A 16,858-nucleotide genomic window follows, 5' to 3' on the forward strand; every position below is an offset into this window, starting at 1 on the left:
AAAGCAGAGGCAGCAGGCTGAGTAGAGCTTAAATATTTAATAAATTAAAATAAATACAAACAAAAGATGTCCAGCAAACAGCAGGCAAAGAAAAGTCCAAAATCGCGTGAAAGACGAAACGGAAAATAACAGGGACAAAAACAACAGAGACTAAACGGGTAACTGAAAAACTGACACTCCAAAACAGAAAAACAATACAATGATCTGACACAAGACAAAGGGGGAACACAAAGACTAAATACACTGGGTAACGAGGTAACACGAGACAGGTGACACAAGGGCAGGGAAACAGGTGGAAACACATTAGTGCTGGGCAGAACAATCAAAAAGGCAGGAAAACACAGGACAGGAAGTAAAACCAGACAAAACAACACAGAAAACCAGACTACCAAAATAAAACAGGAAACAAAAACAAACACAACCATAACACAACGAGACATCCAAAAGTAGGCTAAGATACCGTATGCTACACTTGAAAGTCAACAATGCATCTGTAACATATTCTCTTATTGTAAATGAATGATTTTCTGGTTGAGCAAAACATTCATCGCGACTATATGACCTCTCCGATGTAACGCTAACTCAGTAATATACAGTGGGTAATAAACAGTGTTGGGCAAGTTACTTCCAAAATGTAATACATGTTTGATGACTAGTTACTGTCATTTGAGAGTAATTGGTTATATTACAATATCACGGTGTCTGAATTGTGATGCTTTAAACTACTTGCGTTACTTTTGTGTTACTTTCATCAAAATAAAAGCGAGTATGACTTGGCAGTAGGATCAACGAAGTATCATCTTTATCCCCTATATACGTCATAATTTATTCATATTCTTTTGTATCATTAATCTGAATCTGCAAAGTAACTAAAGCTATAAAATAAATAGATAAGTAAAACGTACAATAGCCTGCTTGACTCTGGTGGAGTAGAAGTAGCCTAATAAGTAGGGAAAATGAAAATAGTCAGTTAAAAAGCACCTTACAATTGAATTGAAGTAGCCTACCGGAATAGTTTCTTTCCACCGCTGATAAAATGTAATGATATTACGTGTAAGCAAGACTAGCATACATTCCCGACATGTTATTATCTGTCAGGTGCTCGGTCACATTGCTGTCGGCACTGAAAGGACACAGATGTCCTAGCCTACCGTCTCTGGTTCTGGATCTGACCACGGGAACAGTGACGGGACAGCTACCTTCAATGCAGCGTAAAAAAACTCAGTCATTTCAACCAACGAATCCAGCAACAGCAAATAACACTTTTCATATTATTAAGTTATGGTGATAAGCAGCATTTTAATTGTGCCACTACTTTATGTTGTGCATTGTAATCTATACCAATGCATTCTATTTGAAAATGTAGTCTTTTTTCCAACTCTGGTAGGAGAAAAGACATACTATATATATATCAATGATGTTATTGGTAGTAAACAGTAGGTGGCTGAAAAAATAAACTCAATATGGATGTGTACAGTTAACGTTTCCATTTTATAATTTCACATCTGCTGTTTTTAGTTGTTCACTGACAACATGCATTATACACAGAATCAGGTAAACAGCAATAGCACAAAGTCATCAAGTCTAACGATACGAAATATATAAATAAATAAAAAACACACGAAATAATACAAACAATAAATTAACAGATACATTACATAGAAATAATAATAGAAAGAGGTACATGTAAACATATAAAATCACATTTAGTCAGAGGGTTTCAGGGTTTCATATCTGCTGTGTGTGTAAGGATGAGAACTGCATGATGTCATCCTGGGGGCGGGGTTATGCACGTGAGGCAGCAGAACCAAGAGGGAGGATGTGAGTGACCCTACGGTCTCTCCCATCTCCATCCGCGCCACAGCCACCACCATCCTCTGAGGTGTGTCTGCTGCCGCTGGAGCTCCATTCAGACACAGCCAGACATCCAGACGAGACAGACAGAGCGCCGGGACACCGACTGAAAACCACTCCCGTGTCTTTGTTCACACGGAACATGGCGTCAAAATGTCCCAAAAGTGCGACAAGACGGTGTATTTCGGTAAGAGTTTTTGTCTTAACCGCCCAACGTCGAGGCATTTATCACAGCCACAGACGGGGGTTTGACTACTGGTGGGAGTGTTAGCTAACGTTAGGCTACCTACCATCCGCTATTCTATTAAGTCCTCATATTGTTTGTTTTCAGCGAGGCTAGATACATTTTTAGCCATGCAGAGCTCTATATCTGAGGTGACGTGTTGACAATGAGGGTTTTCCATTTTGTAAGTCATCATTTTATAATTATATTATTTGATAAATATAGCCTAATTTAATCACATATAAAAGCTGTTTTAAAGAAGAATCCAGATATAGGCTATTGTACAATATGTATCCTTAATTCATGATGTCTTACATGTACATCATATATTTTTTAAGGAATATAGGCTATATGCTACACATTGTTCCCACAAGCTGGGGCTTCATAATATGGTTGTAACATTTATGTGGTAACATAGACACACCGGTTCAATTATTCCAAAATCACCTAGTGAAAAGTTATACCATTGAGTCCAAGTGATTTCTAATGTTTTCAAGTATTTAAGATCTCACTTTGGCAAAAATAGCCTACTTATTAAAGTTAATATCATGTAGGAGTGGTGAGATAAATTACAGTAAACTAATATCATGATATTCATCAAACCTTCCTTTAACAATACTATCAGAGCTGAAATATAGCAAAATTACTCCACACTATTTTTGCATTAAAAGTGCTCATATTATGCTTTTTAGATTTTTCCCCTTTCCTTTATTGGGTTATATCTTTTTGTGCACGTTATATGTTTACAAAGTGAAAAGGCCCAAAGTCCACCCAAAGGGACTTACCATCTCCAACAGAAAACACTGTTCACCAACTGCTCCAAACAGCTCTATTGTAGTCCAGCCTTTACTTCAGAGACAAATGTGGGTCACTTTGTAACACACGTTATAATGCTCGCCTAGCTGCTAAGCGTGTGCGCCCTCATACTCTGCTTCTGACTGGCTAGTAGTCCTTACCTAGATACTGCACATGTGCGACTCCCAACAAAGATGGAACAGAAGTGAGATGTCTCACTCTGTAGCTAAAACAGAGAGCTCAACACACAGGGTGAAAAGAGGAGCTGCAGCAATGTGCAGTACAACAAAAATATGGTGTTTTTGAAAATTAAACCGTAGCAAACCTATTCTGGTATAACCTCTAAATACAATTATGAACCTGAAAATGGGCATAATATGAGCACTTTAAAAATACTTTGTACGCTTTCACACCACCAGCTAGCTGTTAGAACAAGCTTACTTGGTATTCTCAGTACAGACATGTATCTTTTTCCAATCTACTTTAGAGGAAATCCACAGATGTGTTAAAGAGAACGAGGAAGTCACGCCCACTTCCGGCGTGATGAAAGTTTACTTTTAGCTAGCTAACGCTCCGGCCGGACCCTCGCCAGAAGGCCGGGGAAGAAAGCCGGCAACAACCGTAGCAAATCAAGTTCAGCCATCCAATTCCTGCATGGCATAATGTTAGTTATGATGTATAGGGGGAGTGGGTGGTTAGGCGCAGTTTGTATTTACGACAGTGGTGTGCTGTACAAATCTCAAAAATACCAATTCTTACCGTTGGTTTAACTTAACTTAGCAAACTGGCCGCTTGGATAAGTAGCTAATTTAGTGTTGCCAAGGTCATGAGATGCCAATATGGCCTGGCATAAAGTAAACCTTTATTTTTTATTGCACTTTCACAACAAGGTTACAAAAGTGCTTTACGAAGAACCAGCAGATAAAAACCAGGGAACAAAACTTCAGAGTCCCAACAGAATATTGTACATAGGTCTCAGTGGCAATTAAATGCTTTTAAAGTCATCCTTTACAGTCTGAAATTCTGTCTGTGTTGTAATCTGACACTACACTTCTGTGCTGTTCTTTGTCATACTGTAGTGCACCAGTTTTGGGGCCAAGACATTTTCATACATTAATGCAACAACACTTCAATTATAAACTCCCGGCTGAGTAGCGCAGCCAGTAGGAGCCTGAATATTACAGTGATGTTCCACCAGGGCCAAAAAACAGCTGACAACCTAATCTAATAACCCTCCTGCTGTAATGATCTGAAGTCTGGTCTGCTCTGCCTCAATTTTTTTTGCCAGTTTGAATGCGTAATTACAGTTTTTCTCAAAAATGTCAGTGCCTCAGATGGCAAGTCTTGTGCGCGCAGCCCAGACTGAGCTATAATTGGTTCACTATCTTTGGATAAGATATACAGGAAGCCGTTCACAGTCCTGTTTGTGGTCATCAGCCTAAACTGTGTTATCTGACGCGGTATTAAAGCACCGTCTTTACATTTAACTCCACTTTTAAAATGACCTTTTCCCCAGACTGTTAGCGGTATCATTTTCCCGTTTTACATGAGAAAAAAGTGGGATATGATCTGGCTCGCGAGTGAGTTAAGAGCCCACATATCGGTTTTCAGCTTTTCATTTTGAAGCCACACCACATGGCTTTGTAAAAAATTGATTGACTGCTTTACATACATCTACATGGATCGATTTCCTTTTTGTTCTTTTCATCTTCAGTTCTCTGAAGAGCAGCAGCCAAAACCCCGCCCTGCAGCTTTAACCAAGCATGCTGCTTTTCTTTTTTTTTTTCTTCCTCCCTTCAAATTTGGAAAAATATGTTTCCTCTGGCAGCGCGTTGTTGTTGTTATGTAGCTGCACAGGGAATTTATTGCGGTGGAGGGTCATTTTGAACATTTCAAGCTAAGACATTTGGTCTATTTTGGGATTTTGTTATGTACAGCTTATAATTTTCTTATAAAATGTGTATATACCCAGCATTTCATTTATATAACAAACAACAGCATTTCATTGGTACAAGATATTGATGTAAAAGGGGAAAAGGAAAGAACAAAATAACAAGAAAACAACCACACAGAAAAAGAAAATCAGCTCAGGAAGGGAAAGAAAAGGAAAAATAGCCAAAAGTGAATAAATAAAAACTCAAACAAAGCTGTTTTAAGCCGGAGACTATATATATACAATAACTCAAAATAACCCCCTTAGTAACCCGCTGCAGCGGGCCTCATGTGGACTATGACACTGCATAAACAGTATTTTATTTATAAACGTGCAATAACAGTATCTATTTTTCTTAACGTGCCATAACTGTTTTTATACGCTGCCATTCAATTTGTACAATAACAATATTAATGCTGCTTTCAAACTCCTTTTTATGTCATATTTAAAGATAACACCCTGTAGCATTTGTATTTATTTATTTTTAAACTAGTTTTTTAGTGAAAATACAGTATTTATGAACCAGTGGAACAACATTTCATTCATATGTGCACTCTGTATGTACAGTTGAATGAAAACAAAATATATATATCTATCTAAAAGGAGTAAAACACAAAGAGCATGATTGAAAATGATAAGAACACACTACTCTACACTTGTTCCACACACACACACACACACACACACACACACACACAAACAAACACACACACACACATGTCCTCCAGCATCAGTGCAAAGTGCTCGCTGTGTGCCAAGGTGACTTATTGTCACATATCACAGTGACAGGCTGGCCAGTGAGTCTAAACAGGAAGTGTCACATTGTATCAGGGCCTCAGTCTGTCTGCTGAGATATTCTGGGACTGTCCATGACCCTCTCCATCTCTCTTTACCTCCCTCTGTCCTTCTGTCAGTTCTAAAAGAAACAAAAGTGTCAGCATCAAACTAAACTTAAACATTTAAAATCTTCATACAGCAGAATGGCCCATTTCAGAATCATATATATTGGATTATTGGATTATAATGATGCATTTATGTGTTAAATCGGTAACGGTGAAGCTCATTTTAATAACTTTATATTCTGCTGGATAGCTTGTTAAGTCTCATCTTAATCTGCAATAATATGTTTTTTTTGTGGAATATATTTTGAGTTATTAAACTGCAAAGCAACTTTTATCTAGTAAATCAAATAAATGTAGTGCAGCAAAAAGGACGTTTCCCTCTAAATGTAGGAGACTAGAAGTCTAAATTAGCAGAAAGGGTCGGTGTTCACAGAGGTAGATCATAGACTGTATATAAATATGGCGTCGCATCTCCATTTCCTCCCATCTTACAAAAATTAAAGGTCCCATGGCATGCAAATTTCACTTCATGAGGTTTTTAACATTAATATGAGTTCCCCAGCCTGCCTATGGTCCCCAGTGGCTAGAAATGGTGATGGTGTAAACTGAGCCCTGGGTATCCTGCTCTGCCTTTGAGAAAATGAAAGCTCAGATGGGCCGATCTGGAATCTTCTCCTTATGAGGTCATAAGGAGCAAGGTTACCTCCCCTTTCTCTGCTTTGCCCGCCCAGAGAATTTGGCCCACCCATAAGAAGAGAGAGACATCATGGCTTTCAAACCGGCAAAGTGACAGTTGGTCAAGGCCACACCCTTCGGGTTCTCTTTTGGGGAGCTGTCATGTCCTCCATCTTTATAAACAGTGCGGTGGTGCTTTTTGTGGTGGAATTTCCAGAAACACCATGTTGTGGTATGATGAGACTAAGGGAAAGCTTAGACAACATCAGTTCCTTCATAGGTCACAGGTCAGGGGACGAGAATATTCATGCCAGTCTCTAATAACCTAGTCTATATCCACGACGTTCCACTTCCGGGATTGCTCCGTTGCGGGGGTTGGCCGGTATGTCCTTCTTTTCGGCCAGATGTCCGTTACCTTCTAATTTCTTTGTGTTGCCGTTCTAAACTCCGGTGGATTGATGAGGACTATGGTTAACTGCTCCTCAGATCTCTGCAGGGTAAATCCAGACAGCTAGCTAGACTATCTGTCCAATCTGAGTTTTCTGTTGTGCCGACTAAAACAATTTTGAACGTACACACGTTCCACCAAAACAAGTTCCTTCCAGAGGCTATTTTGCAGAGGCACCGGGGCTCCCGTCGATTGTGATTGGTTTAAAGAAATGCCAACAAACCGAGCTCGTTCCTCTCCCATCCCGGAACGGTGTGGAGGAAGGTCTGGCAATGTGAGACTACTAATAAGCAAACCTGTTCATGTATAATTATGTTTGTCTCTCTACAGATTCAGGGAATCTAGGCAGCTGTATGATAACGGAATGTTTTGTCTCAGGACTGTCTCCTATTGAAGGTCAGTGAGCCTGCCACACTTAAGCAAACTTCCGAGAGAGACATAGGTCGAATCTGTGTGTTTAGAGCGACTGCAATATCTTTGTTTACCTTAAAGGTTGAAGCACGTAAGGCCTCCAGCATGAGTTTGAATACACCTTCAGGAAGACAGGAACTTCAGAGAGTTGGGACGTCACTGCACAATAACACAGTGGTTAAACTGTACTGCCTGCTTAATTGTCTCCTCAATTGAGTGTTCATAAAGGCTTCTGTGCAGGTCATCAAGGTCTCCGAACTTTCTTCACGTAAAGTGAGTTGTATGTGTGGTGCTCCGTCGTTAGTTTTTCCTAAGCACTTTTCATGGGCCGCTTACAGCGCATTCTCTCTCTTCCCATTACCCGAAATCATTCCCCCTGCTCCTTCATGAAGGATCTTCCAGTCCCTTAAAAGCACCTCGACTATATGAGGAGCTTAGGAGAACACAGGTGTATCCTACGCGGAAGTCTTTTATCAAGTGACGTATACATACCGCACCTCCACATGACAGATACAGCTGTGCAGGAACTGACGTTGCTCAATACGGATCGAACCAAGATCTCTCATTTGGCAGCCGCTCCTCCTCCTTCGCATCTCTCTCTCTCTACATCCTCACGGGAGACTGCCAGCCTGTGAAGAAGAGATCAGGTGAAGGAAGCAAGGAGACCAATAGCATAATGAAAACACCCTGTGAGTTGGACGGATGGAGAGAACATGCAGTAGCCTTATAAAAAGCCAGAATGAATCCCTCCGTGTCACTCTGCTCTCCCTCTGAGCGCAGTGGAAAGAATGTGCTCTAGGTTGATATGAACACCCAAGAGCCTGTCGAAGTGTCTTTTATCACTTTCACTGGAATGGTCTGGGACAAACTGCTCTGCTATAATTCAGAATACATGTTTGCTTATGATCTGAATCCAGATTGTGGATCAGCTGTTGTACTGTACACACTACGGTGGAATCTTTCTATCCATAAAATCTGAATAGCATTGCATGTCAGGTTCTCTAAATAAGTCATATTTTACGTTGATCTCCTTTATATCTGGTATTAAAAACAACTTGTTTGAATTATGTAATGTAGATTAAATGCATTTGCAAGGGGCGGAGGTTTAATACAGAGGCAAAAGTAGGCTGTGCACATCCCTGAATTTCCCTTTTTACATGCTGTTGCTGTGAACTTCTTCCACCCTTTCTTCCATTATACAGCTTTCAATGGATGGATGTAATTTCCCCTTTCATAATTTAACCTAGATCCTATCAAATTAACAGTAAACACCTTTTTCCACTAGTTCTCTATGAGGTATTTTTGGCGAGGATGTTATAATCTTAGCTCTGATTTGATTGTGTTTTCTGGACCGTTTCTGTTTATGCATCTCTGACCCCTCCGGATGTGTCTTGGATGATTGGATCTTCATTTTTTTTTTCTTTGGTGCATTTATACTCAGAATGTATTTATTTACTCTTTACCCCATTATCATCTGGTTTCCCAGGGCTTAGTACCTCCAGGTTCATTAATACTGTCTGGATTTTTAGACACGTTTTGAAAGGCTTAATGTTCCGTAAACTCCATAAACATGACTACATCAATTCCTCATTTCTGTCTTTTTATTCTGCAGCGGAGAAGGTGTCATCCCTAGGGAAAGACTGGCACAAGTTCTGTCTGAAATGCGAGCGCTGCAACAAGACATTGAATCCAGGAGGCCACGCTGAGGTAAGTAGGATGTAAGAGGAAGTGAACAGAAGGAGTCGTCAAACTGGAGAGTTGATGGAGTACATTTAAAGATAATCTGGAGTGGTTACGTGTAATGGTGTGTGTCCATTGTCAGCGTCATTTCAGCGCTTCCCATTCATTTCTATGGGAGCAGCTGAGAAGGGGCGCGTCGCCCGCTCCTCATTTGCATAAAGTTGAATCCAGTCAACTTTACCCGCGACCCGATACCGGATAAGCGGACGAAGATGGATGGATGGATGAATCCAGTCAACTTTATGCAAATGAGGAACGGCTGGCTCGGCTGATGAAAATCTTTTAAACTGACCTTTATCGATCTAAAATAAAGACTGCGTAGCCTATTTCTCGCTTAAAATGTTAGAGATCGTATTCCGAACGAGCCACCATGATGGTCCGTTTTGAAATCTGGGAGTAGCCAGCCCCAAATGCCGCGTTCGTCCAATCAGCTGCATCCATCGCAGTTATAGGAGGGTGTAGACTGTTTTCTTTGCTTGCTGGTGGTCAGTGGAGATAGACTGGTGGCGAGCCTACTAGCGTGCAATGCTGGGAAGCAACGTGATCCCATCCGTGAAAACAACGCGCATATGGACATGTACTATCACAATGGAATATGTCAAAACCAGGGCTGCACAATTCATTGCAGTTTTCCAAAATCGCAATATGGACTAGTGCAATATCCAAATCGCATGGGGGGGGGGTGCAATATTTGTTAAAGGCAAAATATGTGTCAAACCATTTTGAATTTAGTATTGTGGTGCTGCAGAAACGTCCCAGGCAACAAATCCTACCCTACAGACTAAAGAAAAATCTTTGTTTGGTACAGATCCTCGCACAAATCACACTATAACCATTTTTTTTTTAAAAATACATTTTCAATGCAAATTAGAATAAAGATACAAAAAGGATTAATCCCTCCAATATCGTGAAACATGTAGCAATCGCAATATCAGTCAAAATAGCGAATTAGATATTTTCCTCGTATCGTGCAGCCCTAGTTTAAACACATTATTCCCAAATTTTTGTGCGAATGTGTCGTCACATTTGTATGTGTTTTTATTTTACTTTAGAATAAACTTTTGATTGATAATGGACAGAAAGGGTGTAAGAGCAGTGATATCTAAGTAGTTAAACTACTACGCAGTTATAGGCTGTAGCTGTTTCAAATACACTTGCTGTGAAAGTACACAGAACATAACCTCAGCAGGAAGTATTTTTGGTTTGCTCTGTTGACTTTCTAACCAACTGGGAAGTCTGCAGAAAAATCAGTGCAAGTCTGACCACAAAGAAAACACACGTACTTCCTGTTGAGGTCACGCTCTGTGGTCAAAGGTCAGAAGTGAAAGTATCTAAGCCTAAGTTTTGAGGATCTGTTCACACCGAGCTTAATTGAAGAATTTCTTTATTTGGTGCGTGTAAAAGAGACTTCATTTAAACCAGCGCTGGTTCTGACTGTCTTCAGATCAGTAGTACTTTCAGTCTATTTGTGTCCCGAGCTGTTACTACAGTTCAGTACAAAACTACACTAGCACTGTACATGAGCTGAAAAAAAACTGTAGCAGCCTGTTATTTTACGCCTGTGATTGTTTCTGTGGCTTTTTTCGCGGCCATTCAATGAAAGTTAAATGAGGAAGTGAAGCAGTGTGAATCACAGCTGAGCTGACAAATGAGGAGCTCCACTGCTGAAAGCTGCTGACTCAGAATACATGTGACAATGCTTTCTTTCTGTATAGCCAGTTTAGGATTTGTTGTAAAATGACTTCTGAACACATCTAGCGCGAGTGAAATACGAGCCTGGAGTAATTCAAGGAGAAGCTGGTTGTTCGGTCAGGCTGAAAAACATGGCTAAAAACGCCTCCTGGGTGGATGACCCAGACATGTCTGAATAAAGCCACTACAGAGCATTGACATAAAGGACACCAATGTCTGAATGACATACATTATTACTTAAAATAAGGCGAGCAACGTTGCATATGTTATGTCTGGAAAGGAGTCGTACATGGAAAGTCAAGCTGAGGACCTTTTCCTGGACAAGACATTAGAGCCCCTGCACGCTGCCTGCGTGGCGTGAGTGTGTCAGCTGCGTGGCGTGAGTGTGTCAGCTGCGTGGCGTGTGTCGGCTCCCATGTTAACAGGTTAGAGCTTGCACACTGCCTGCGTGACATGCACGTGTCGAAAACGCGTGCATACTATAAATAGGGCCGACACCTATTTTTCACGCGACACTCAAGCATGTTGGAAGCGTTTCCAGGCTAAATAGAATAGGAAAAGATGTTTATATGTCATTTGGACACAAATACATATTAATAAATGACATATTGATGTTTGAAAGTCTCAAGGTTTTGACGTAAATTCAATAAAATTTTTTTTTTTAAAATTTTTAATAATTTTTTTTTTTTTTTTAAAATTTTCCCTCTCAAAACAAAACAAAAATTTGCCTATTTTGCCGTCAATACTGCCGACGTTGTCTTTGCTGTAATCTATTATTTCATTTTATCAATGGGAAACATACGTGTGTACAGACAAGGCGCGCAGCAGCGCCGCGTCAGACACATCTCTGGTGTGCAAAGAGAGAAAACGCCACGCACAGCTGCACACGAACAACACGCACGCCGCACGCGCTCATGCCGCAGCCAGTGTGCAGGAGGCCTTAGTCTTTATTTGCACTGGGGCACCGAGTCTAATTTTCCAGGGAACTGGCCTTCACAGAGATTAGTAACTAATAACAAAATGAAGGTAAACACCACAGAATGGACTGATGCTCATATTTAGCTCTTTTGTTGTACTTTATAAATGGTTGTGAACAAAGAAAACAACAGAGAGCAGACAGGTATTCTAAACGTCTGTGATTAAATCCTGGTTCATTTTTTGATTGGCATTATGTGAATCCAAACAGACTAAATACAAAAAAATGTGTTTAACTAAACTTTTCCACTCTGAGAAACTGGACCTGGATGTGTGTGCTTACTGTCCATCCCTCTTGTGTTTTGCAGCATGATGGGACGCCTTATTGCCATAAGCCTTGCTACGCCGCCCTCTTCGGACCAAAAGGTGCCATTTCTTCTTGTTTACAGCTAGGGCTGGGCAATTTATCAATCAAAATCGATAATCGACTAGATATCGTCTTAGATGTTGGATATCGTAATATGACGTGTGTTGTCTGTTCCTGGTTTTAAAGGCTACATTTCAATCGGGAGAGACTTTGTTGCAGATATGCAAACATTTATTTGTAAGTTACAAGTGCAAAGAAAGAAGGTACATAAACTTTGGAGATTAGACTCCACCGTAAAAAGGTATATATATATTTTAGAGGTTTAGAAAAACCCAAACATATCCCCCGATGGAGTCTAGACACTGGTGGTGGCGACTAAAAACCCAAAGACCAGGGGAGAGAACAGATTTAAAACATGGTTGTCATGCTGTGATTGGCTTTAACATACATGCACAATTCTGATTGGTTTACACGAACGTAATTCCCACAAACCAGCTGATCAGTTTAAGAGAAGAGTGTTAACGTTAATGAAGAATTTACGCTGAGCTGTATTTCAGTAAAAGGTTGTCATTTCTGAGCTTACCAGACTGTTGTAACTGTTCTTATTTGCCTTTACCCACTTAGTCATTATATCCACATTACTGTTGATTATTTATCACAAATCTCATTGTGTAAATATTTTGTGAAAGCACCAAATGTCAACCCTACAATGTCGTCGCAATATCTTTATCGAGGTATTTCGTCAAAAATATTGTGATATTTGATTTCCTCCATATCGCCCAGCCCTATTTACACCTTTAGAGAGAACATTTGTAACAACGCTGGTCATTTTCAGGTTTGTAAATGCAAACTTTGTCTGTGTTTTTAAGGCGTGAACATTGGCGGAGCCGGTTCTTACGTGTACGAGGCTCCTGTCAACGAAGCCCCTGCGGCCGTTTCCATGGAAACAGATGCCAAACCAGAGGAGAAAAGAGCCCCCGCACGGGGACCTGTGAAGGGTGAGAGATATGTGGAGTAAAAATAGAAAAAAAACTGTCACATGTCGGCATGAGAAATGCAACGTCTGCTAGAAGAGAATTCTCTCTGGAGGGATTAGGGTTAGTTTAGGTCACCTCAGTTGCATAGGGGATTGACATACTGAAGATATGAGGGGCAGGTTTTAGAGGATAACAGAGGAAAATCAAGATGAGAAAAAGTGGAACCTCACAGAGAAAGAAAATACATAAATCTGAGAAAAAAAAACTGCTATTGGGCCGATGTTCCAGTCAAAGTCATCATTTGACTTTCATCATTTGAAAAAATAGGGGAAAGGATAATAAGAGAGATTGTTTGTGTTGAAAAAGCAAAATATTATTACAATTCAATGTGCCTTTTTTTTTTTTAGCTGCAAGCTTCTCCTCTTTCTCCGGAGGACCCAACATCTGCCCCAGATGCAACAAGACGGTTTATTTCGGTAAGCCGATTGGTGTCTTCATATCTCACAGTTTGCATGTATGAGTGTTGGAATGTGTCAAAGTGACTAAGGCAGCTGGTTTCCATGGTGACTATCTCCATGGCGGTATGTGTGTGCATGTGTGCGTGTATGTGTGTGGGTGTGTGGTTGTGTCTGTGTGTGGGTGTGTGCGTGCGCACAGCTGAGAAGGTGTCATCTCTGGGGAAGAACTGGCACCGGCCCTGTCTGCGCTGTGAGAGATGCAGTAAGACTCTGGCTGCCGGCAGCCACGCAGAGGTGAGAGACACACTCATCACGCTGGATGTTTCCCTGTATTTCTTATTTCTTTTTTCTTTTTATCACATACCCATGAGGAGGAATTAAGAGGGATTTTGTTTTCTTTCTTTTGCAGCATGATGGACAGCCATACTGCCACAAACCGTGCTACGCTGTGCTGTTTGGGCCCAAAGGTATGAAGTCAGAAACCCTGTCAGTGCAGTGCAGGGGACTGGGCAGCGGGGTGGACTGGTGCTTAGAACAACCATCTTTAAAGGTCCCATGGCATGAAAATGTCACTTTATGAGGTTTTTTTAACATTAATATGAGTTCCCCCAGCCTGCCTATGGTCCCCCAGTGGCTAGAAATGGTGATAGGTGTAAACCGAGCCCTGGGTATCCTGCCTTTGAGAAAATGAAAGCTCAGATGGGCCGATCTGGAATCTTCTCCTTATGAGGTCATAAGGGGAAAGGTTACCTCCCCTTTCTCTGCTTTGCCCGCCCAGAGAATTTGGCCCACCCATGAGAGAGAGAGAGACATCATGGCTTTCAAACCAGCAAAGTGACAGTTGGTCAAGGCCTATATAAAAGAGACTTCAGATACAGTATTAGGGGACCACTAAGGTCTATATAAAAGAGACTTCAGATACAGTATTAGGGGACCACTAAGGCCTATATAAAAGCATCCAAAAAGCACCATGTCATGGGACCTTTAAGGCTTCAAAAACCACCACCTCCCCCAATAACAATCTTCAGAAGGCCATTTAGCGTCTACAAATATTCACCAGAGGCAGTTGTATTGGTTGACTCAAACTTCAGTGGGTGAAGCAAAATAAAAAATGTTTTTGTGGCCTTACAGTGTCAGATTGAAGCTCAGTAACAAGGGCAAGAGGGACATGAAGAGGGGAGGAACACTATTATTATGAGCTTCATGCTTTAACCGATACCATAATTGAAAAAACTAGGTAGTCAGCCTTCATGACCCTAGTTAATTTAACAATTTTGTTTCTTGATTAGTTGTAAGTATTTAAATGTGCTGCTTTCCAGTCCATAAAAACAAGTATGTATGTATGTATGTGTATATATATATATACAGTCTGAAAATATATATATATATATAAGTAATTTCCCAGTTTTGGATTAATGAAGTCTGTCTATCTATCTATCTATCTATCTATCTATCTATCTATCTATCTATCTATCTATCTATCTATCTAAAACTGTGGCTGTGTACTTAGAAAGGGAACCATTGATGCAATCTTGTTTGCGAGTGTGTGGGCACTGACTGCAAGAATTAATATATGCAGATTACATAATCTGTGCTCTCAATTTAATATTTATTGGCCTGAGACAAACGCTGTCAGGCTCTGTCACTCACTCTCACACCTCACAAACTAAGCTAAGGAGGTCTGAACATCAGGCTTTTTTTAAAATACCATTATTACCATTATACCATTACAATATTGCAGCTTTTGATACACAAGATAACATTTGTGTGACTTCAGCTGCACACAGACCGTTCCAAAATGACAATCATTTTCATTTAGATCTACAATTTTCACACAGTCTGAAATCCTATTTGTTATCTTCATTGTGTTTTTTATTAATTATGCAATACCTGTAGTTGTCACACAGTAGCAGGAATGGTATAGTATGTTCACAGGCTCCTTGTTTACAGTAGAATGCATACTTTAGTTACAGTATTCATAATGTATTATATTTGTTGCACTCTTTGCATAGTGTCTAAGTTTTTTGCCTTATTTTATTTTATTTACCTTGTATCATGTTTTTTCTATTTTAGTCTGTGTGTTTTTCATTGCCCCTAACTGTGTACTTGACTCAAAGAGCCTGCACAATAATGCCTATGTGCCTGGACTGTTTGGTGTACACACAAAGGGCAATTAAAAATCTGGGATCTTGAAATTCAGAATGAGCTTCTTTTTTTTTACGCACGTGGCACAGCAGCAGTAACTTCATAATTGTTATTGATTAACAGCAATAACTCCCCTGAAATGTTTTTAAAATGTTGTTATTTGGGTGGACTGGCCCTTAAAAGGTAACGACTGTGTTGTGCCCTCTATCAGGTGTAAACACTGGCGGCGTCGGCAGCTACATCTACGACGAGCCTGCTGAAGCCGAGGCCCAGCCCTGAGCCCTGACGCTGCCTCCGACGCCTCCAGGACCCTCCATGGTTTGCCTTCTACAGTCACACAGGTGACGGATGATATGTACTGCGATCACAGGGATGGATATTTAGATGTTTCCGTTGTATTTGTATATTGTTTATATATCTATTTTTTTGTACTGATACTAGCCTTTGACATGTCCTCCCATGTGAGTTTTAAGATTTGCCTTTCAGTTTCTTGGTTCTCTTTGCCAAATAATTATTATGTAGTAGATTAAAGCGCCTGCGTCACTCATGATTAATAGTTTTTCAGACTTTTGTGCACTTACGAAATGTACTGTATGAAACGTACAAGTCCCACCAATTTATTGTCAGTGTTTGTTGAACATGGTTCTAAAATATTGGGATGAGTTGTAGACGTAGTTGCACGCACAGAAGACGTGAATTTTACTGAATGTTATGAAGTTTGGGGTCTGTTGGGAACAAAAAGTGGTCAACTGTGCATCGCATTTTCTACAGTAAAACTGTGTGGTACCAAACTTGTGTTAAGTGTCTGTGGCTATTTATTAATTTATTACATATAAGCAAAAATACTAATTTAGCAATGCTAAGCTTAGTTATATAGAGCATTCCATACACAAGGAAAAAAATCTGTACAGCTGCACCTAAAGAGTATTTTCATTATTTATTCATCTGTATTTTCTCTGTCGATTATTATTAAACAATTAATCATTTAGAAAATTCTCAAAATTGCCAATTTATCAGAGCCCAACAGTTTTCATATTGCTTGTTTTGTCTGACCAACAATCCAAAACCCAAAACTATTTCATTTACAGTCATTTCAACAGAAAAAAAATCCTTAAAAGAAGAAGCTGGAACCAACAAATGTTTGGTATTTTGGCTTGCTTAATGATTTAAAAATAATTAGATACATTAAGGAGAGCTACTAAAACCATGTTCACATAAAAAAGTATAAAACATTTCAGGCACATTCTAAGGAAGGTTGTTACTGTGAGCAGAAGCATAAAAACTCAAATTAGCCAAATCAAATAGATTTAAGCATATAATATATTTACATACAGTATATTCTGTTGCAAGTGCTGTTATAGACAAATAAGAGAACCTGACACC

General features: G+C 40.0%; 1 protein-coding gene across 1 annotated transcript; it reads left to right on the forward strand.

Annotated features, from left to right (window-relative positions):
- The first annotated feature begins 1,819 nt into the window (after nucleotides 1–1,819).
- On the forward strand, nucleotides 1,820–16,270 carry LOC120546866 (cysteine-rich protein 2-like). Its single transcript, XM_039782099.1, is given in 9 exon segments — nucleotides 1,820–2,014; nucleotides 2,017–2,041; nucleotides 8,794–8,888; nucleotides 11,897–11,954; nucleotides 12,765–12,893; nucleotides 13,280–13,348; nucleotides 13,530–13,624; nucleotides 13,740–13,797; nucleotides 15,687–16,270. Coding segments are annotated over 9 exon segments (615 nt in total). The 5' UTR covers nucleotides 1,820–1,996; the 3' UTR covers nucleotides 15,755–16,270.
- Nucleotides 16,271–16,858: the final 588 nt, after the last annotated feature.

Source organism: Perca fluviatilis, chromosome 18 (assembly GCF_010015445.1).
Source record: "Perca fluviatilis chromosome 18, GENO_Pfluv_1.0, whole genome shotgun sequence".
In the NCBI taxonomy this organism is placed as follows: Eukaryota; Metazoa; Chordata; class Actinopteri; order Perciformes; family Percidae; genus Perca; species Perca fluviatilis.